The sequence below is a fragment of the Dermacentor silvarum genome, chromosome 4 (genome assembly GCF_013339745.2).
Source record: "Dermacentor silvarum isolate Dsil-2018 chromosome 4, BIME_Dsil_1.4, whole genome shotgun sequence".
NCBI classification, from domain to species: Eukaryota; Metazoa; Arthropoda; class Arachnida; order Ixodida; family Ixodidae; genus Dermacentor; species Dermacentor silvarum.
The window spans coordinates 33,802,967-33,826,621 of record NC_051157.2 but is presented as its reverse complement, the minus strand read 5'-3'; the positions used below and the strand labels follow the sequence as shown (position 1 = coordinate 33,826,621).

The 23,655-nt window shown below is 43.4% G+C and overlaps 1 protein-coding gene across 5 annotated transcripts in view; it reads left to right on the top strand.

The window, feature by feature from the left end:
- Positions 1-23,655, top strand: part of LOC119449743 (uncharacterized) — a 392,329-nt gene that overhangs the window by 362,628 nt on the left and 6,046 nt on the right. For all 5 annotated transcript variants that reach the window (XM_049665418.1, XM_037712988.2, XM_049665417.1 and 2 more), the window contains 16 exons: positions 898-1,058; positions 3,088-3,190; positions 4,912-4,963; positions 5,726-5,839; positions 7,753-7,860; positions 8,666-8,797; positions 10,097-10,216; positions 11,401-11,537; positions 12,357-12,579; positions 13,415-13,498; positions 13,578-13,685; positions 14,443-14,575; positions 15,910-16,043; positions 16,614-16,928; positions 17,997-18,642; positions 22,691-23,547. In XM_049665418.1, coding sequence (XP_049521375.1) covers positions 898-1,058; positions 3,088-3,190; positions 4,912-4,963; positions 5,726-5,839; positions 7,753-7,860; positions 8,666-8,797; positions 10,097-10,216; positions 11,401-11,537; positions 12,357-12,579; positions 13,415-13,498; positions 13,578-13,685; positions 14,443-14,575; positions 15,910-16,043; positions 16,614-16,928; positions 17,997-18,642; positions 22,691-23,547 — 3,427 coding nt within the window. The remainder of the gene's footprint in view (positions 1-897; positions 1,059-3,087; positions 3,191-4,911; positions 4,964-5,725; positions 5,840-7,752; positions 7,861-8,665; positions 8,798-10,096; positions 10,217-11,400; positions 11,538-12,356; positions 12,580-13,414; positions 13,499-13,577; positions 13,686-14,442; positions 14,576-15,909; positions 16,044-16,613; positions 16,929-17,996; positions 18,643-22,690; positions 23,548-23,655) is intronic.

Genomic DNA, 23,655 nt, shown 5'->3' with positions numbered 1-23,655 from the left:
CTTCCAGTTCGTTACTTCATCCCGTGCCGTGTGTACTTCTGTGTTCTTTCTTTTCTGCGCCATGTTTTCTCATTGAAGGCCAACCTTCTCGTCGCACTGCTGCCATGTCTCCTTCGGTCACGAACTATGATCTTGAGGCGTCCAAATTGATACATTCTTTTGCTGGAAATATGGCGCCAACCTTTGCAGGAAGGAAATTTGGCACCTGTATATAGCATGAACCGACTTCGGACCAGTCTTCATAACTACAAAATTTGCTTATTATGGAACGCATCACATTTTATAGGTGATGCGTTGTATCACGAAAAAGAAAACTGAAATATTTGTTACAAGTAGATGCGCTGGTTACTTTTCAGTTAAAGACGTTGTGATGCAATAAATAATATGAATTAGCAGCAGTGACACAGTGCAACATGTGGAACTGCTTGTCAATCCTGGTAGTGCACCTCTTAAATTATGTTAATTTGTTTTGCATTGTTCTCTGTACTGAAGTGACTGATTCTTTTTTTTTTTTTTTTTTTGCTAGTAGAGGGTTACGTTTACATTCAGAGTCGTGTTCCAGATATATATTTTTGCTATCACTAGTCGGAACATTCAAAAGTAGGTTGCGTCTTCATACGGAGGCGCCGTGCATGAAACGATTTTTCAATGTGTGGATTTAATTCGCTTATTCATGTCAACATTGCCGCTGCTGTTTTCCTGCTGGAGATCGGGGCAGCTCTCGCATCATCAAGTACAGTTCTATTAGAAACCTGTTTGGCAAAATAACCGTCATGTTGCCGAAATATTTTTTTCTTGCACATTCTAAAAACATATTAGGTACATATGAATTTACGATGGTCGAGCTTGGCCAAAGTGTTGTAGAAACCTCAGTAAATAATTCATCATTTCTGACAGTCACGTGAGCAAAACGACCACCTATGAGGATCCTCGTAAGGACTACGAGGAAGAGCCGCCCCCGTCTCCTAGAGAAGTGGAGCTCTTCCGGGACCCACAGCTGGGCTTTGGCTTTGTGGCCGGCAGTGAGAAGCCAGTCATTGTACGCTTCGTGACGGAAGGTATGAACGATCACTGTACTTTTACTATTTGTTTCCTGTACCGCGCACGCCAAATTAAGTGTTGTGGGCGATCCTTCCCGAAACGCAATAATTCGTTACCAAGTTTATGCGTCTTTAAGGCCTTTATGTGGGCTACCATATTTCCGCGCGTACAGTTCCGCGCCAGAAACTCAGCAAATTTAATTAAAGAGTGGTAGCTTGCTAAAGGTGCTAGAAAAGGGAATCTCCATCCACGAACTCTTATAGAGTCTTGCTCAATAAAAACAACTGAAATTTATTCCACGGCTGAAGTAAAAAAAAAATTGTGCTGAATCTTTCGATGATTATCGTCATTGTAAGCGACTAGCGGAACGCTTTTAGGAAGTTATTCGCTTTATTAAAGGAATGGTGCGCTTGATTGCACGTATTTGTTACAGTGAAGGTATTTAGGTAGCACTTGTTGTTTCATTTCCGCAAAAAACATAGCCGTTAACCAGGACATCGGTAGCATAGGGGGCTTGTTCTCTCCATCGCCGTTGCATCCTCCTCTCTTGCCAATGGAGCTCTCTCCCGCAGAGCGAGAGCGCACGTCCTTTGCATCTTCACAACATCTCAACTTTGTTGTATGCGGCTATTTGCTCAGGATGCATGCGCGTTTATATTTATTTTTCTAGTGGTTGCATTTGGAGGTGCGGCTTATACGCGCAAAAACGCACTACACGCGAATATATTCGTCTCAGCTCAAGAGTAGCCAATTGTGTAATAAGAATTTTCATTGTCACTAACCATGCCTTAGTGAAAATAAGAAAGGGTAGCTAGAAGGGTGTATGAAACTTCGTACAAGTCTATACTTTTGATATCGTTTTACATAGAAATGGTGATTTAAGAGACGTATGATTTTTGTTCGCTGGTGACCCCTTTGTATTGGGAGAATAGAGAGTTTTAGAATAGGGGCCCCAAAAGTTTGGGGCCCCAAAGAGCTTTGCGGGTGTTAGCGTTGGGGCATGCAAGAGCGATGAGTTTTAGAATAGGGCTTTGCGTTTGCGAATACCGTCTTGCGCTTGCAGCGCCACTACGGTGTCAAAGAAAAGCTATTATAAATATTAAAATAAACTATACCATTTTATGATAGGAAGAGTAATTTTGACTTTCGTGGTTTTGCGTTTTATTGCAATTAAGGTGTTATTCTATTAGCAGCAAGCGATTTATTGCGCCTAATTTTGAGTAACCAACTTGACGTGCCTTCACCAGCCAAGCTAATCCACGTTAGGCCTACGAGCCATGAAATCGACAATCGAATTCAGAATCAGCGGCGTCTAATGAATCAATCTTCATTACACACGTTAGTTGAGAGAAAGCGATAACCGCAGTCACTTCTCCTAGCTTACTAACTTCACACGTTACCACGAATCAAGCCGAGTTTGGTACTCGGAGAGCCGCCGCTTCGATGGGTGCCGCCATGTTTGTTTACGCAAAACTTTTGGGGCTGCTTTTGGGGCTCTCGCTAAATCGGCGAAATAGCGTGCCCAACGCAAAACCCAAACGCAGTTAGCGTCTCGCGCATGCGCAGTGGTGTCGACGCTATTTCTTTGGGGCCCCAAAACGTTTGGGGCCCCTATTCTAAAACTCTCTATTGAGTTATTGGTGAGGTTAGAGCAGCGGCAGCAGCCGTCATTGCGAGTAATATAGAGCACCACATATGATCTCCTAACGAGCTTTGACCTGCATATACTGTGACCTCTCCTCACTATCAGTATTTAATAAGGTTGTGATTGGGCGATCATAATAAGAATTTGCATGCGTTCATTCAGTAGTTCGCATGGAACATTTGTACGTTCTGTAGATGCTTTGTTTTGGCAAGGGTAACGGAAGAATGTTTTGCCTGCTTTTTCCTTGCAGCCTTTGGAAAGTCTTAAGTTTTCAAATGCGATAACTTGCTATTTCTTCTGCACAAATTCATCTGGAATATGGCTTTGGTGATTAGAATAAATCGTGTTTCTTTGTAGTGTGCAATTTTGACCGACACAGCTTTCCCTGTCTTATACTGAAGGTGGTCCTAGCGAACACAAACTCCAGCCTGGGGACCAGATTCTCGGCATCAATGGCGAAGATGTCAAGAACGCGCCCCGGGAGCACGTGATTGAGTTGGTCAAGTGAGTGCCAGCCAGATATAGAATGGTTTGCTGGAAATGCATGTTTGTATTAATGTTGAAGCTTCAGGTAGGGCAACAAGGAAGGACACAACACGTACAGTGCATCTTTGTTTGTTTCTCATTAATTCCTCCTCTGTATTAACACTCCGAATCAATGAGTTGAAGCCGAAGTCACGAAGCTCTCTCTCTCTCTCTTTATTCCGGCAAGGAAAAAAAATCAAATTCATTCTTTGACTTGACCTTATCACAGAAATGTCCACTGTTAGCAAGCGTGATTTTTGTACGCACATCGTAGCCAAGGCATGGTGTGGACAGGGGATATAGTTTTCCTTTGTTTGCATTGTAAACATTCACGATACAGTAAAATGCTTAGGTCACAAAGATGCTCACAAAAGGACCAATCATCTGTCTAATAGGCAACAAGAGTAACCTTCTTGTAAATACGCATGGCGTTACTTTCTGTTTCTTCGTTTTATTGCGATCAATTACATGGACACTCCAGGTAAATTTTCGCCGTCGTCGTCGCCGTGATGTTGCGTATAAAGTCCGGGTGCGAGAAGATTGCGCCTTGCACGCTGTGGGTGCGATGGAAAGCATGCGAGGGTGAGCCTAGAAGGATAGTGGCTTGATGCGCGCAGTCCTCCCGGGCGTGCAATTCATTTTCCCAGGCACCCAGTGCTGCAGGTCACGTGATCAAGCGCGCGTATCCTCCTCTAGCCCGGCCGTGGCTGCGCATGGCTGTCCGCGCAGCCGCGTGCATAAGCGGCCCACGTGCCGTATCTTGCAGGTATTCTGCGGCGGGTGCAAAGTTGAAGTCCGAGCCGAGATGGTTAGTGGGTTCATGCGCTCTGTGTTCCCCCGCACTGCGTTCCCGCGCGTCTAGTATTGGAGGTCGCGTAATCTCAAGTTTCCGAGACTCCGCGAAGCGAGAGGCAGCGAACGCTTCGGCGCTCTTCTTCACGCCAGCGTTGTGACATCGCGCGAGTGTTCGTGGTCATCGAGCGAGATCTGTACATGTTTGCTTATGCACGCGTGACACTATGCGTGTTAATTTAATCAATAAACGAATGTTTACTGCAATTTATACCGTCGATAAATCTACGAACCTTACTTCGTGTAGTCGTTTAATACTTTGCTATGGCTATCCAGTATTTGCCTTTCGGGCGAGACTTGGACTTTTTTTTTATTATCTGCGACGCACTACGTTTTGTGCTCTAATAGCGCTCCAACAAGCACAAATAGCAACATTAGCAAGCTAAAGTACTTCGCGCTATAATCGGAACCACGCTCCCTCCCCTCCCCTCCCCCTCCCCATTTCATGCAGCACGCTCAACCACCAGACATCTTAGCGATGCAGAAAAGCCAGCTTTGCGGTGTCGCACGGAAAACGTAGACGCGCATGAGTTGGCTTGGAATAGAGTGCTTCTGAGCAGTTGCGAAGGTAGAAGTGGGAGTTTGTGTAGGATGCTTAGTCAGAAGGCCTAGACCACTGTAAGAACGCTTTAGCATAATGTGCGCTTGACTCTGTTGCCGCAATACACGCCCACGATGTATGCGTGGGTGGTCCCGTGGGAGCGCTTGGCACTGCAGCAGATCACACATGACATGCAAAAACATCCAGCTTTTACACCCACGTCTGTGCTTATATTCATGCAAATTCAGTGTTTTGGTTAGTTTTCAGATTAAGCATTCATTGAGTTATTTCTTTTTTTACTGTTCAGATCATGCAAGCTCTCTGTCAAGCTGGTCGTCTGTCAACCTCATGTGAACAATGTAAGTGTGCTTTTTGTTCTCTACTTTCGATATTGAAGAAAACAAATGCTTCTGCTTACTATCATCAACATATCATTCTTGCTTGACTCATAACTTATTATCCAATGTATCAAAGCAGATAATCTTGTTCCAGTTTATTGCATTTTATGGAATAATGTGCCCTAGTGTAATCAAATGCAGTAGGATTCGTTATAGGTGCCATGCCTTTCAATGAAAGTTCTTGCATTTGTGCAGCACTGGATTGTTTTTCTTCTCTATCGTAATTTCTAAGTGAAAATGAGTAACTGTTGCTTCCATAAGGTGCTGAAGTCTTCTGTATTTGTTTTAATTGCAATTAAAAAGAAGACTTAAACATGAAATGGCATAGCAAATGTGTTCATCTTGTCATAAATGAAGTCCGTTGGAATCTGTATGGGACTAAACATTATGGTACTAAGCTCCCAAATTGGAGAATTATCTTAACAAAGTTTATTTAGAAGGAAAGTCCATTGTAATGCTTGGACTGGCTTGTCAAATATTTACAACCTGCATTATCTCCCAGGACCTGTGGTGAGGATACTTGTGTAAGGAACCTTTCCACAAGGTTATTAAGAAAGCCGTGCCAGTAGGGTATGCTTAATATAGTTTCAAGGCATCCACCAAGCTTCAGAGGAAGCAACCATAGTGTTCTCACCAATATAATTTTGCTTGTGACTTGCACTTCCTGTGTAAGTAGTCTCACAGTGCTCATGCTGTGTTCTTTTTTGTTTTGTTTTTCCGCAGACAACACGGAAGTCAGCCCTCCTAACTGCCGCAAAGAAAGCAAAGTTAAAGACAAATCCATCGAGGGTTCGTTTTGCGGAAGGTGTTGTCATCAATGGTTCACCTCTTTATTGTGTAAGTTGTTCATTCTTTTAATGTTCAGGAGTGAGAGCATTGCATGTGCAGTTTTTGCAGTGAAGCATTGTTAGGAATAGTGTCCTTATTCTTGAAACCAAGAACAATGTGGGTTGTTCTAAACCTATGCACAGCCAGTTTTTTTTTTTTTTTTTTTTTTTTTACTGGTGGGTAAACAAGCTGACTGGCATGCATTTACCTCTTTATTGCTCTGCGCTGTACAGAAATAAACAATGCAAGAACGTCCATAGGGTAAACAAAGTAAAAGGAAAGACAAAGTGAAATGGGCAGATGAAGTTTTTAAGCTCTGAAGCACTCTTTTTTATAAGAGCACAAGCTTGTCGAATTCACTTCTCACATTGTAATTGTACCGCACTCTTGGATATTCAACTATTATTCATTGCAACATCGGTGTTTGTGTGTGTAGGCGGGAGGTGGAATGTGTTTTACCATCTTACAACAAATATAGCGATATATGTACTCTGTTCCCCTCACACTCGCTTATTCTTTCCTGATCAATCTTGGCAGCACTGTCATTTTCATGTGACACCAGCCACTACATTGCTTTGCTGCAGTGATCTGTTTGTTGGCATTGCATTGTTTCCACCATTCACGTTAATGAGGTTAAAGTGCTTTGTGACCTGAGTCTCACTCATAAGAAGCTTGCCCCCTGGTAATTAAGTTTATTTTCTTGCATTTATTTCATCTAGTTAATCTATTCAGCATGCTCTGAGAGTGATGTTGCTGAGAGCATTCTTGAGAACACAGCCCTCGAAATAGTAACAATATAATAATATTTATTTCAAGTACAATGCTACAAGAAGTTCACAGCATTCAGCATTCCCAGTACAATACTTCTGCTAGGCATTTGAGGTAATAGGCAATATGTCAGCTGATGATACCTCGTTCCTGTGCATTGCAAACAGCAGCTTGCAGCGGTTTACCTGCAGCTTACTGCAAAAGAAGAAAATAAAAGATGACATGAGTTTTAGAGTACACTGATGCTGCGATGCATGCTGTGATGAGATTGTTTTCTCTTTTAGAGTGATGTAGAAATTGGTTACTTGTATTTCCACTGTAGGTCCCGATATGACTTCGTGATTTGTGATAGAACAAAGCACAAATGGTTTCTAGCAGAACGTATGGACAACCAACCAGCTCAGGCAAACACTATTTGTGATAGAAGATATGAAACCTTTTGAACTTCTTGAGTGGAACTTCTCATCAATAAACTTCTTCATCAATGAACTGAAAACTTGCCGAAAAGCAAGCATGTCACAAATTTAATGTGTTTTTCTCTGTTAAAGGCACATTAAGCATACATCTGTTTATGGGCATTACTCCAATTACATGTAATTTGACTGATTCTTAGATATCTCTGCAGGTACAGTAATGTTGACAGTTGGGCTAGTTGGTAACCAATCATCTTGAAAGGGGGGCAGTTCACAAAACACCATACAAAAAAGAGTGTAGTCATGCCATGTGCCATTAAACTGTGATATTTAACAGAAAACAGTAAGTAAACCATTTAGGTGCAACATGCTAAGTATAGCGCAGTAGCCTTAGCAGCCAATATTGTTGCATATTGCTATTTCAGCTCACTGCTCTGCCCACGTCATGGAAGCGAGCTGATTTTGGTTTTAGCTCGTTAAACAACCTCAGTCAGGTCACCCACATTGGTGTTTTGGATTCCCATTCTTATCACAATCTTATGAGCTGCCATTCATGTTAATATCATCACATAGGATAAGTAGGCTAATCATTGATCCTCCTTCAGCCCTCATAGATATAGATACCTATATTTTCCTGCAAACTTGAGTGTTTATTATATAAGTGGTTATTCTTTTGCCAGTGTCAAACATGCAATGTAATTAACTCACACCTCTGGTTTCTCACTTTTCTCCTCCTCACAGCCATCTACGTTCGAGTCCTGCGTTCCCTTTCTGCCCAATGTTATGAAAGTGTTTCTTGAAAATGGTCAAACCAAGTCTTTCAAGTACGACAGCTCAACTACTGTGCAGGTAAGATAGCCTTCCATGCATTTCCACGCTTTATGAATTTGTGACACTGTGTGTCAGATTTCAGCAGGTTTACGATGACAGATCTTGTTTCAAGTTTAATTTCTACCTTCAGTACAAGCTTGGAGTGGTACAAACTTTGTAGCACTATGTTCCATTGCCATAGAAAGGTACGACGCAACAATGCCCAGTAATTAGGAAATAATGTGGACCAGTAGGAAGCATTGTCTTGCTTACTCATTCCTACCTCTATCCTTCAAAAATCATGCTCAGCAACCTTCATCGTGCAGTATAAACCAGCTGTCTCAACAATGAGTAAACTTAATTTCAGCATATACAGTGGCATTCATGACACCTTTCTCCACCATGAACTCCACTTTCACCACATTTTCATTAGAGCTCTCAACAACAAAAGTCTTAAAACTGAAGCTCACCGATCCGCATGCACTGAATATTGTGTCAAATTGATTTGTATTGAAGAATTCTTAGGCACCAAGGATCCTCTCCTTTCTTTTTTTCCAGTAGCATACACACTATCAAGGTGGAGACATGAATCTTGAAAACTGTTTGTTAGGTTGCTGTTTTCGTTGAAGCTTGATGCTTCTCAAGACAAGCTCCAGTTGTTACCGAAATGTTAACATAATAAAGAGTACTGAATAAGCATGTCTGCTCCTTATGGATAGCGTTGTGGCAAGTAAGGACATTCCTTTCTTTTAAGAGTGTTGAGCACTCTGTCCGGTATGCCCACAGGTCAGTCGACAGACTGCAGTTTGAGCTCAGAGAGGTTAACTTTATTTCTATTTTTCAGGACGTCCTCAACTCTCTCCAAGAGAAACTCTCTGTGAAAGCCATGGAGCATTTCGGCCTTGTAGTGGAACACATCAAGTCAGTTCGTCGGAACAAGCTCACTCTCCTCGATCCAAAGGACTCTCTGGCAAAGGTAGGCGTCCGCTATGCTTGTGTACCATAATATACTAGAAATAACCACATGAAGCCAAGAGACAATGAAGCCAAGGAAAGCACAGAAAAAATGAACTCTATTATTTAATTTACATGTATAAGTAACAATCAATACCGATGTTCCTGTTATTATTTGGTTGCACTAGACAGTGCAACGAGCAGTGGAATGAAAAATGTTAGGTGGAACTATAAGACAGGAAGACAGTCGTGTGGATTAGAGAGCAAAAGGAGCCAATATTCTAGTTGACATTAAGAGGGTAAGAGGAAAAAAATGGAGCTGGACAAGGCATGTAATGCATAGGGCGGATAACCAGTGGTCTATTAGAGTAACAGAATGGGTGTCGAGGGAAGGGAATAGCAGTTGAGGACAACAGAGGATTGGGTGGTGTGATGAAATTAAGAAATTTGCAGACATAAGATGGGGGCCAGCTGGAGCAAGACATGGGTAAGTGGAGATCGTTAGGAGAGGCCTCTATACTGCAGTGGCCATAAATTGGCTAATTATGATGATGATGATGACGATTATAAATAATAATGAAAAGGGAAAATAAAGTGGAAGAAAAGACAACTTGCTGCTGGCCGAATCCACAACCTCCGCATTCATGTGCGATTGTCTACTGTCGAGCTATGGCAGCAGCCGTCTTCCCATCCACTTTGTTGGGTGTTTGTGTATGTCTAGTAAACCTGGCCCTGCGAACGGTAATCATAACAACTCATGGCCTTGGCAGTGGATGTGGAACATCCTATAAACTGCAGACGGTCATGTATTATGTGAACTTGGGAGCAAGCAACTGGCCAATAAACCCTCATAAGGCATTGTGCTGCCAGGGTCAAGACCCTGGCTATGCAAAGAGTCTTTTATTATTGTTATTATTTAATTATTTCTTGGAGAATGACCACTAAAATGTCAAGATCAATGTTTTCGGGTTTGCCATATGTGTGTGACCATTATAGCCACCTTTGAGGTAGGTATGTTCAGTATGAGCACACTTGTTCACAACCTCTGGAATGGACACATGTCCATTAATATCAATGCAAAGCCTTTCATGCATTCAAGGTAATGCTTTGAAGTTTTTATCAGGTTATAACTACGCTGCCTTTATTCACTTCTTGGAATTTACATTTTCTGGGTCCCTGCATTATTTCCTTGCAGTTATGTAAAAGCATATCAACGAAATTTTGCTGCATGTTTTTTTTTTTTGTCTTTTTGTTTTTTTTCCTGAAACACTCCCATGAAAAAAAGTCATCCCTATATCTTAATTTTCTCTTTGTTATGCAGATTGCAGCACGGCCTGGTGCTCACCACTTGCGGTGCTTGTTTCGAGTTGCCTTTGTGCCGCTTGATGCTTACGACCTGCTGCAAAAGGACCCTGTTGCCTTTGAGTACCTCTTCATGCAGGTGAGTATAGTGTCTTGTGATGCTGCCAGTCTGTTCTGTTCTCGCACTTGCCATTACACATGTTTCTCAGCTGGCTCCCACTTCTTTATCATGCCAGTCCTTAAAATTGTGCGTGTATTCATGTCTAGCAGGTGGCTGGCTCTAGTGCCATGCTTAAGATACCATTTAATCAAGCTGGAATATATTGAACATGGTATTGCTTCTTTGCTCACTCTCTGCATATCATGAGATGATCTCACGTGCTCCAGTTGACAGTTTGCCAATACCATCTAAACAGCACTAATTTCGATTTCTTCGTGAGAAATTGTCAAAAAAAATTTGCTTTTTGCGAGTGTGCAGATGATTGTGCGTCTTACATCTTAGTTGCAGCACTCAAATGCATAAGGAAAAAAAGGGGTTAAACAAAAGGGGCGGTTAAGTCGGCATCAGGGGGGGGTTACAACCCCCGAATCCCCCCCGGTCGGTGCGCCACTGCACCCATGCCATCTTGTTAAAAATGACTGTTTAAAAGCCAGCCTCTGTTCTGATTGAAAGAAAACAGCAGTTGATCCCTGGTTCTAGTTCCAAAGAAAATCAACAGAAGTTCATAATGTTTCAAATTGATAAACGTTTTATGTTTGACCAGGACATATTAATGATGTCAGTCTGATACATTTACTGCGACATAGTAAATAGAAATGCAGAAACGTGGTTCATTCAATTAGCCTGCTCTTTCTAGGTTAGTCCAAGAGGCTGCTTACTTCGTTGTTTGTCTGTGAAGCCTTTAAAAACAAAATTATTTTTTGACATTGTGAAAGCACACTGAAATAGCGAGCCAGAGTTGAAAGTACCAGGCTATGATAGGTGACATAGTGCATCATTAGTACAGTAAGACACAAGAGGGACCGCATGTTAATTGCATCACTGCTGACACTTTACACCAGCAGATAAGTAGAATATGATTAGTTACTGCAACAATAGCTCTGTGTCCTCTCTGGTTAAACACTCTGCCACAAGATGGTGCCACCAACCCAGCTGCTCACGCTTATGCCCGCATTAACCCAGCATTCCGTGAATTGCAATTACGTATACGGACAAGCTAACACTCTCTAGCGAAGACAGTATAATTGTAGTGGTATGTTGCTAGAACATGGTCTGTAGATTAAAACATTATGGTTTTTATACCCTCTCTCTTCACGTGGCAGTGCTGCAATGACATGGTTCAGGAGAGGTTTGCTCCCGAACTCAAGTACGATGTGGCCCTCAAGCTAGCCGCCTTGCACATCCATCTGCACGCGCTCAGCAGTGGCATCCAGGGCAAGGTCACCATCAAGTCAGTCGAGTAAGCAGCTCCTCCTCTTTATTCTTCTGCCGCCATCTTATTCTGCGTGACATAATTAATGCAACACAGATAGTATTGTGACCTGTTGTCTGCATGCTTAAGCACGTGTAGTGGCTTCTTGTAATAAAGTTTGATTTGATTTGATCTGTTGTCTGCCCAAACTTGCTCCTAAAATCATTTGTCAGCACCTCATGATCCTCAAACATACTGACAATGGAGCCATTTCCATCTTGTTACTGAATTCCGCACTACCCGAGTCACAGGACCGAAAAATGCCATTAGGTGCTGCAAAGTGGTCATTCAGTTCAAAGGTCAATAAATGTACAGCCAACCACAAAAATATTCAGAGTACAGAAGTCGCTAAAAAGTTAAATTTCCTTGCAACTTCACCATTCAGCCTGAAATGGAGCTCCGAAATGTTGTAGTCATATGAAGTATCCACTAAACATTGAAAGTTAATGAAACAATCGATTTTTTTTTTTTTTTTTTTTTTTGCAGATTTCGTGTTCAAAAAGATTTCTCGGTTTGGGGTACATGCATGACAGACTACCCTTGCCTAAAGATGTGCAATAAGAGCATGGCCGATTGTTAGAAACACTAACTGGCATTGCTATTGCTTGCTTCTTGTCAGTGCCAAAAATCTACTTGTGCATAAAATTGACAGTGACAGTTGTAGACACTTTCACACCATGTGGGACTGTAGAACCATGAATGACCATGTACGATGGCCACATAGAGTGGCAGAGCGGAGAGCATGTGTGTTGAGTCTCTGTACAGTGGTCTCACATTGCAAGCTCACTTTTTTTTGTGTGTGTGCAGGCGGGAGAGTGGACTCAAGCGGTTTGTGCCTGGCTCGCTGCTAGAGACAATGAAGCGAAAAGAGCTGCGCAAGCTGCTGAGTCACTTCCTCAAGCAGAACCAGGCGGCGCTTTGTGCCCCTGGACAGAAGCAGCTCACACCCCTGCAGGCCAAACTGCACTACCTCAAGGTCATCAGCGAGCTTTCCAGCTATGGCGCCAAGGTGTTTGCCACCAGCACCAAGGTATAGTGTACTTTCTGGGCAGTGGTGACGACTGTTTCTAATGAATACTTTCGTAGACCTCTGAACAAATTCCTTCATGTCTATGCATAAGCCATGCATGAAGGAAACAGAACGAAACTCACTTATAGTTATTGAAATTATATAGTAAACAAAGGGCATTCTTAAAATCTTATTTATTGAAATTATATTTAATAAGTGCAAAGCATTTTCGAGAGTAGTGCTGCTGTGTGATGCAAGCAGCAGCCTGCGTCGGCTTTGTTCTATTTTTGCTGGCTTTCTCGTAAATGGGAAAAAAGTGGTACACTGAAGATACCACATTGCACAGAACTGAAATGAAGGCTTTCAAATCTGCTATCAAAACCTTGTATTGTTATTTTGGCTGTACATTTGATCATCATAGAGATACTTAATTACTAGATATTATTCAAATAACCTGAACACGAAAAAATACTGAAGGCTTCTTTAGGTGGCTGTTAAAATACAGTTGATTTCATTCATATTGAAAGCTTTTCTTTTCTTTTTAACCCGGTGCATGCTAGCTGGAATACCCTGTATACATTACGTTCCTGCTAAGTTTCTTCAAATTGAGCCCACTTTGTATCCATTTATATTGCTGCCTTCCTTTTTGTTATCTTCCTAATTTTTGTTTTCTTTTGTTTAAGGGAGTGGTACTGACTTGCTTGCAGCTAAGTATGGCATCATCTAACACGATACTTAGCTTCAAGAAAACATGTACCAGTCCAAATTTTAAAAATAAAAGCGTTTAGGCATAAATTTTGTTAACATACCTTGCTCATACTCGGTGATTGACCGGTGCTTGTTTCATGCTGTACAGGACTCAAACACGGAGACGGGGATAATGATAAGCCCAAAGTTTGGAATCAGCCAGATCAACAATGCACGCGGAACAGTGCCTATTGTAAGTGTTGAGAACTTTCTTTTCTTCCGAGTGCTCAAGAAACACCGAAAGAATCTCACCTGCCGATTTCCTTCTTTAGCAACCTGTAACGTTGGCTCAAATAGAAGAGGTGTCCTCTGTCACAGTCACGAGGGATGATGACCTTGTCTGCAATATTGAGATCAACATCAAAGACCCAGACAAAGAGGTCAGTGCTTTTACATCATTGTTTGTTGAGAAAAATTTGTGTGTTTATGATATGCACCAGATGAGAATTGCATCTTTATTGCCACCTGTCATTGTTTTACTTTTTGCTAATGACTGCTTTGCTGCACTATCACTGTTATCAGGATATATCTCTTGTGCATGATGCATTTTTGTGTAAGAAGCTTTATAAAAGTTGTCATGAATTCTATGATGAGAAAGATGTTCAATCAGACTGCATGTATGACACGAACATTGTACATTCTTGAATCTGCATGAGGACTAGCAGTCGCTCTGGAGTGTACGGTGATGAATGTATATATACTGGACTGACATAAGCTGAGAGATTGGATTCAATGACCGCCGACTGCTCTCACTGCTTTCATTGGCATTCATGTGTTCTTTTACATTCTGGGCATGAGTTCACCCAATAAAGTGTTAGATGCATTACTCACTATTTCAAGTAATGATTTCTTGTTCTTCATCATCATTATAGCATAACAATATGTGTCACAGGAGAAAGCAAGTGGTATTTTTATGGGACTCAGCAGAAGTCAAGGCAGCTCTGCCTCTCTTTCTATAGCCATCTCAAGAAGACTCACCTTTTTTTTTATTGCTTGTTTGATTGTTTGATTGATTGTTTCCATGCTTTTACATGTGCTGGCAGCAGTTGAGCTGTTCACTCTTCTTCATTGCCCTGCACCTCTCCACAAAGATGGTACAAGTTCCACTTCTAAATAATTCCTTTTTCTGTTGAACAGAATCTCAAGTTTGGACTTGATGACCACGAGACAGCTGAGCTGGTGTTCATCCTCAAGGGGTACCACAAACTGTTGGCATCACGAGACCTTCCTGTTCACTGGGAGACGGAGGATCCTTGGAAAGTCGAGACGGGTGAGTCATTGCGGACTCGTTTGAATAAAAATTGTGTCAACTTCCACTTTGTCACATTGCAATACCTCGGTTTCACAATGTCAACAACCTTTTCCTGAATGCATTTCATCCTATGTTCATCCATTTCATCCTTTCATCCCTAGAATCACATCTGAGCTTTCACCACTAATATGAGCAGTGAAAACATCCGATTCCTCTATGATTTTCCTTTGAAAACTGATTCTTACGAGAAATCACTTGGCTTCTCAAAGTGCAACTGCTTCGCAAGTTTGTGCACTAGTAGCTATTGGTGTAACTTGTTCTTGGCAAAGTGCCTGCCGTCATTTGGGTGTTGAAAGATGACGTCACAAAGAGTAGAAAAATATGAAAGGATTGTTCCACCATGCCACATATTTGGAAATCTTCACTGGGTGCTTCCGATGTACACCAGACTATACTCTATCTTAGCAGTTCCTTGTAGCAATGTGGAAGCTGCAGCACTTCTTAGCCAATAGGAAGGCTGAATGCCCCTCAAGATAAGGTTATCCGTGCCACGTCATCTGCTCAGCGTCAGCTTTCCATCCTGTCGACACATGCTCCACAGTTGGTGGAGTGACGCAGCAAAAGTTTTGGTGTTTTAACCATAAGCTGCGTTTACATGAAAGCTCATTGCAACCTCCTCAGCCAGTAGTAAGGATGAACAGCCGGATAATGTTCAACAGCACCACATTGTCTGCTCGGTGTATGTTTGGCGTTTGCTCGCCCCGTCATCACGTACCATACTAGGGCGCAGTAGTAAATTGATGTTGCAGTTGCCAATTAAGCATTCATAGCGTTCTGCATCGTCAATGCATCACCAGTGCTAATGGTGTGGCAACATCTACTTACTGGAAATCTACTACTTGGTGCTGCCTCTGTAGTCCTACCAGCGTCAAAACAGACAGCCGATCTCAATAATAACGAGAAAACATACCTAACGTTTTGCCCTCAGCGTGAGATGATACATAGTGATGACGGCTTTTGCCATTTATTTGTTGCTGTCAGGGCGAGGAGAGCCAGTAACATGTGCGAATTCAAATCAAAGTGGACAGTCTGGGCTGAATGGGTGCCGCCATGTTGGCTGCGGTTAGGGTGGCTATTACGGTTATCGGTGATAACCATCACAATAATTCACAGTATAGGACGTGCACTAGTACTGATGTTTTCAGCTGACTGCTTGCAGGCAGTGATATGGACTCTTGTTGCATTTGTGCTCAGGTATTTGGTTACGTGCTTTGGGTACCTGCAGTAATCAAGTAAATTAAGTGCTCTGTTGGTGCAGAATAATCCTTACACAATGTGTGGCAATCTTGCAGCTCCGTGCTTCCATGGAACTCACATTGTGTGCCCAACACCCTGGAGCTATACACCTTCGGAGGAGACTCCAAATGGCCCAGTGGTGAAGAGCGTGGACCTGTCCCTGCCGCCCCCAACTTATGTTCCCTGTGAGGTAAGCTTGTGAGGCTTCACACTAGCTGTTAGTATGATCCGCTGGGTTGTCATTGTGGTGCCATGTTCTACCGGGAGGAGACAAAGAAATGCAGTCATTGCAACTCACAAATTACATTTAGGTAAAAGTGAGCACTGGTGTAATACTAATAAAAGTCGAGTAGTTGACGTGAAGAACAGAAGTTTATAGTTCTGTATTACGCTGCACATGCTAGGCTGACTTGTCCTGTAGTACAGTAGCACTTGTTATTAAATTTCACACCAACAAAGCACAGCAATTTACTAGTAAGTTTTGTTACCACGTGATTCAGTGACATACCATCAGCTCATAAACAGTTCATTTGCCAGCTGTGGCCACCGGAGCTTGTGAAAGAGCATGAACCTTTCCAACAAATGAAACAGTGGCCTATAAATTGTGCACAGAATGTGACTGATGCCTGCACTTTTGATTGCATTTCATTTTTCCCCGATAGCACACGCTTGCTAGCAGGAAAAGAAAAAAAAAAGTGGGGCAAGAAAGAGTGTGGTATGTAGAAATTCGCTTATTTCTTCAAACTCATTTCTTCTGCAGCTTCCCGACCGCGGCATGTCGCGAAGCAGCTCGCGGGAGCAGTGCTCTCTGGTGGCCCTGTCCAACTCGGTGGACCATAACATGAACGAGACAAGTCCTTTGCAGCCGCTCAGCCCGAGCCGGGTTCTTCGCTCGCCTGTGCTCGGTGCCAGCAAGCTGGAACAACGTTCCCTGCTGCTCACATCCAATGGCCACCAGCAGGCTTCGGACTCTGCGTCTTCCACAGCAGACGACGACTCGGAGGAACGATCAGTCAAGTTCGACATCATGGACGATGACGATGAAGAGGAGGAGGAGGAGCCTGTTGTACTTGAAGTGAGTGTGGGCCTGCTTTCAGCATGACAATGAAAGGCAGTGAGCTTGCACATGTTCCCACGACCCATTAAGGTGTGCACAAACTGCAGTGTTCAAAACTGTTTTACATAAACACTATTGTTTGCTTTAGTGTGAAGATGCTAAGGGACAGCACATAGACTCGACATACATAGCTTTTCATAGTCACAACCACATAAAGCCAACAGACAAGAACAACAAGGAAAGCTTTGGGGGAATTACTTGTTTATTTAATTGAAATGTGGAAATTATAAACAAATGAAAATGAGAGTGGACGAAAAAACAACTGGCCGTAGGTGGGATATGAACCCACATCTTTGCACGTACAATGGTAAAACGATATAACTGCTGAGTTTGGTTCCCTAAAGAAAACTCTAATGCATTCAGTGTGAGCAAGCAGGTTTAGGGCTAGTCGCAGGGTGGTCACAAGGCTTCAGAAATTTTGAATCAGGAGCTTCCTTTGGGTGTGGCAATGACATTAAAAAAATGATGGATTGCATGGGGTGGCTTTGGGCCACTGTTTCAGGTCACTCGGTTTGATTCCGTTGCATAATACTATGGCGCCATGTGCCGTTGTGCTCATGTACTTATGGTTTTACATGGCTACATGACATTGTGAGCCTCAGATTGAAAGTGCAACTGGTGCTATGTGCGCACCAAGCAGTTAGTTGCAAAGGGTACATCTGTTAACAAGAGGCAACCGCAGCATTGAGCACACACACATATTAGCTGTTTAGTTGATGTTTTCAGATTATATATGCAGGCAACAGCACATTTTGCAAACCATTTATGAGGGACAGCACGTCATCATTTTCTAATCTGATAGGCAGAAAGGTGATGATACAACATGCTTGAAAGTCTGACTCCGACATGCAAACACTGCAGTTGTGGTTCAAGGTCAAACCTGAAATTCCATTCGACTCTAGTTACTCTATCAGTCAGAAACTTTACAATCTGTGTATAACAGCAACCACAAGAAATCTTAAGAGTGGAAATAACACTGTGACATGTCCGCAAGTGCAGGACTTGACTCGTATCCTGTCGTTGCAGGTAAAGAACGAGGAGGTGCTGCGTCGGGTGTCAGAGATGCGGCGTATGGTAGCAGATGCTGAGAGCTATCTGTCTGACAGCAACCGGCCACCAAACCGGCCACCACTTCCAGCCAACGAGTCGACCAGCAGTGACGAGCGTGAGACAGCCGGCCCCACAATCCGTGCAGCCGACTCGCTCTTGCTGCTCACGCAACTGGATGACGTGTCAGAAGCGCTTAACGAAGTTGCAGCTATGGCTCCAGATGAAGCAGCGAGTGAGTCAGACACTGACAGCTTCAGCACGCCAACGCAGAGCCCTCTCCACCGGACCTCGAGACTGATTGCAACGACCGAGCCGTCTGCTCCAAACAAGCGTGGACGCAGTGGCTCCAGTTTTGGCCTTCACAGTCCGGACATGTTGCCAGGAATAGGATCCGGAGACCGTGACCTCCTCGAGTTGCTCAAGCAGCTGCAGTCAAACCCTGACATCCAGCTTCCGTTCGATGAGGGAACGTTGTACTTGGACCCAGACATTATTGATCTGACCATGATTCCACCTCCGATGACACCTGATGCAGATGCCATGGGGGATGTCCCAGGCACGCTGGACGTGCCTCCAATGCCTTTCTCAGACCGTGGTCTCCAGGGTCATGCTGCCTTGACAAGTGCGTCTCATTATTCCTTTTCTTTTGCTGTGCGCTTCCGTTTCAGTTTCGTGAACTCTGGGAAGTGTGACACAGATAGTGAAAACAAAGCTTCTTTCGTACACGGTTAATGTATTGGGGGATGGGAACAAAGAATGTATGCAGAATCGGGAATGGAATTGATGAACTGTATAAGCCATGGAGAATCTTTTTATTTATGCATGTCCTGGATCTGCAGCTTTATGATGAAAAATACAGACCATTCGTGCACACATACACCACAGCACGCCTGTCATTCTTAGCCAGGCCACAGGAAAATTATTTATTGTGCACACTGTCACTGTAGGGCAATCACTGATTAAGTCAAAAGGTCTTTGACATTTTCATTGCCAGTGACTGTACTGCCAGTCCTTAACAGCACGCCACCAGACTGAATAAGTTGTCTTTGAACTGTCACACGCCACTTGCAGATATGCATTTGCTACTGTCACAAACAGTCACACATGTTTTCACAGTGCAGCTGATGCAGCTTTCACATGACAGAAAGCCGGATTTCAGTTTTGTCAAGATTTCTTTAGTTGCAAACTGCAAAACACATGTTGAGCAAAGAATAAAATGGATTCAGCTCATGTAAATACCGTATTTTCCCGCATATAACCCGCCACCACGTATAACCTGCACCCCCAATTACAACAGCCGGGAAAGAAAAAAAAAATATCCGCGCGTATAACCTGCGGTAATAACTGCATGCAAAAACGCTCAAATCTTTGCAAAAACAGTCCTTTCACGGATACACAACTCGTCCACATCATCGTATCATCGGCCAGCGGGTCTGTCCTCCCCCCCCCCCCTTCTGCGATGCTGATAAAGCTGGATTCACACGACGTACGCCATCGTGGACAAATCAGTCACGTGACACCTGACGCAAATCGGATCACTTTGCATGCGCAGCTAGCATTCACGTGACTGAGGATAACAGTGCGGCTGGAGCAGCACTCGCATTGGCAATGCCGTATCACGAAGCGCTTCGTGTGAACTGAGGGAGCGCCACGGGAGCGGGTGACGTACGAGTTCGCCGGTGCCACGTGCATTATTCGCTATACGCAAAATGCCGACCTTAAAAAGGAGGGGAATGGACGACCGTGATGGATGGGAGAAGGGATCTTCAACACGCAGTGGTGGGGAGAGGGTAGGATTTCCTAGGAGACAACGAAACTAAATGTCGGAGAACTTTGCCTCGAGGCCAGGTAACTACATGGCAGCTCGCGCTGCGCTGCCGTGTAGACACCTGGCCGTGAAGCCACGCCTCCAAGTAAAATTCGCGTATAACCCGCACCCCAACTTTACTGCCGACTTTTTTGAATTTTTGGTGCGGGTTATACGCGCGAAAATACTGTAGGTAATCTAGTACAGTGTAATCTCGTTGACACAATCTTTACAGCAACCGGGAAATAAAACATATTATCCAAAAATCTTATTACCCAAAGCAAGCTCCAAAAGGTATCTCAACAGGCATGACAAACTCAATAGTTAAGGTTAATGTGGTGTCGAGTGATACTGCTCCACATAACATGTTATGTGGAGCAGCATCGCTCAATGCCACACGAACCACAGTCAGTGCACTTTTATTTCAGCAACGTGAAAATAGCTCAGCAGTTTGCACTGAACTTCCTTCTTTTCAATGTCAGTAAAAAAAGTTCTGCAAGTCAAAAAAAAGAAGCCACCGTTTCCTCATTCATCTGAGCAGTGATAGTTTTTCTTCCAGCGTGGCTGGGCCTTAACCTGTTGTGTGTGGGTTGTTGGAATGTTATTTAAGCTAGTACACTAAAATATAAAGCTACGTGTTTTAAAAATACTAGTGAAGGTCCACTTCTGCAGTCGTATTATACAACTTCAGGTGAAAACCTGAAATTGTATTCTTAAAGTGTAATTAAAAGTGTAAACTGTAATTCATTTTCTATTGCTTAGTAAACTCTCTAACCTCGGCTTACCACAGAACCTAATCTCATGGATCGAGCACTTTCTCAATGGTCGCAAGAAATTCACTTCAGCTAATAACAATCGCTCGCCGCTAACCGACATCGCTTCAGGAGTAGCCCAGGGTGCTGGGTTATCACCACTGTTATTTTTAATATATATTAACGACCTACCGGCTAACATTACCACAAAACTACGGCTATTTGCTGATGACTGTGTTATTTACAATCCAATTAACTCTTATGAAGACTCCTTGCAATTACAACTTGACCTACATATCATTGACGACTGGTGCAACAAATGGCATATGCCGCGAAATCTCAAAAAGTGCAAATCAAATACATTTACTCGCAAGCACACCCTCATTACCAACACCTACACGATGAATAATGCCTCTGTTGAAACCGCATCAGCATACAAATACCTTGAATACATATGACATCATTGCCATCGCCACAGGAAAAGCCACATAGAAATTATTTGTTCCAATGCATCACGAATGCTGGGTTACTTACATCGAAATTTGAGCACTGCACCACCAGAGGTTAAAAAACTGGCATACATAACGTTCGTCCATCCGAAACTAGAATATGCGTTGTCCATTTGGCATCCCTCACAAGTATATCTAACCGCGCATTTGGAATCAATCCAGAACCGATCTGCTCGCTTCACCATCTCAGATTACTCCTCTTACGTCAGTGTTTCGTCACTCAAGCAATCACTTGGTCTGTCATCGCTGGCCTCACGCCGTATCATACCTCGCCTTTGCCTACTCTACTCTTTCTTCTATCACCCAAAATCACGCCACGTGCTACTAAAGCCACAGTATAGAGCTTCCTCTCGACTCAGCCATACCAAGGCAATAGCGCATGTAAACGGCTGCACGGCATCTATCAACTCATGTTTTTTTCCTAATGCAATAGTACTGTGGAATTCCCTCCCAGAACACATAGTGGCATACACTGAACGCAAAGATTTCTGCAAAAAACTAAGAATCCATCACACAGCCTCAGACAACCACTGTTCCCTACACTAACTTATTTTAATAAATATCTATCTGCTCTGACTTTTTTTTCTATTATTTACCTTTTATATTTTCTATGTATTCTCAATTGTATTTTTTACTTCACTGACTGTATTTTTGGTCTATTTTAGCATTTCTGTTCAATATAATTGAAGTTTACATGCCTTTATGTCCCCCCTTATGTAATGCTTTCAGGCCCTTAAGGAGAAATAAATGAAATTAAATTAAAAATGTGATCGCAATAACTGTATAAAAATACATTGCTGCTATGTGACAATGGCCGGGAAAAGGGAAAAAAACGTATTATCCACTAAAACGTATTATGCAGAATCATGAAAAAATAAAATGAAACACCAACGAGATTCCATTGTACATGTCTGTTGCCTAGTTCATCACTTGATCTTTGCAGTGCTAGGGTAGGAATTTAGGCGTGGAAACTGCTGCTGTTATTACTGTCGTGCATTGCACTTAACGAGTGTAGCTATTTGGCCTAGTTTTAAGACATGTGCAACATTCATGCACAATAAAGAACACTACTATAGTATAATGATGTGAATGGAGACACACAAACAGACCACAAAGAAATGTGACCAACGGTAGCTTCGGCAAATTAGGCATAGAAAGATTGCTTTTATTGCCAACAAGGATGACAACAGACAGCACAATACAATTGAAAGAATAGGCACTGTTGAGCATAAGCATACATTGTTTTCCTTTTCTTTTTTCTATCACGTTGTAGCATGTTGGTCAATTTGTCACTCAATGAAAAAATGCCCTCAGGTATCCTTAATTTCAGGCAAATCTTTTCCTGCACTAGTCTTGAGTAATTTCTTTCGTGTGGGTTCTTTTTAATTATGGGAGAAACTGACTACAGGTGCAGTCTTGTCTGCACTAAGAGCATAACTTTCATTTTCAAACATGCTGAATACTAATGCCACATGAAGTAAGGAATTCGAAGGTGGAAACGATAGTCTGCTGTCGAATAGGCAATACTCTTCACAGCTCTAATCTGGCCGAAGCATCGCACAGTGTCTGATTTGGTCTCTGTCTCTTCTGTCTCTTGCACAGACTGCACACTGCCGGCTACCGACACCGACCAGGTCGACTCGGCACGTGTAGTGGCCGAATTGGATGACCTCTGTGATGCGCTGACAGAGATGCGTGCGTCGGGCAACGAGCTGGGCTGCGATGCCATTTTTCAGCAGCTGGGCTGCCAAGATCTGGAGAGTTTCATCGCGAGTGTGACTGTGCCCCCGCCCCCAACGTTATCGGATGACATGCCCCCAATGCTGCTGCCAGATGGCGATGATGACATCGCTTCGTACATTATTCCACCACCACCCCCTAGTTGCGATGAAGAGCAGAACGAAGTGCTGGCCCGTTTTGAGCGTGCCTCCGAGGACATGCGCCGCATAATAGGTGGTGCCAGTACGGCAGCCAACAGTCCTGCCATGGAGCCACCTGCATTTGAGAGCCTCAAGGTGCTGTCGTATGGCAGCCTGCTCGAGCCCGCCAACCCACCAAATCCCACAGTGAGAGAGCGGCGAGGTTCTGATGATAGCCACACGTATGAGAACTGCGAGCTTTCTAGAGGGCTGCAGGAAACACACTCGGCCCCGCAATCACTTCAGAATGGGCTTCACGAGTACGAAGATGTGGCTTTTGGCAAACCGCGGGTGCCACCAAGACTGCGGAGGGTGGCAGGCGGCGGCGGTAGCTTTGATTTGGCAGCAGCTGGGACGGCACCAAAGCGAGACCGTACAGGGAGCTGCGACAACATCCAGGTTTCTGGAAGTTCGCTAGCCCAGCGGCAAGTGGCTCGGTCACATTCGTGGACGAATCTCCAGGGTCCCACGAGCCCAGGTTTGAATAGAAAAGGAACAACAGGAAAGCCTCCACTGCCTCCTGGTCTGTCCCTTTTACAGGTTAGCAGTCAGTAATGTTCCCAACAGAGGTACCTAAATCTAATAGCATCTGAATAAAATAAGCTCAGTTAGAAAATTATCTTGCTGCTTGCCAATAAGTGTCAAGTC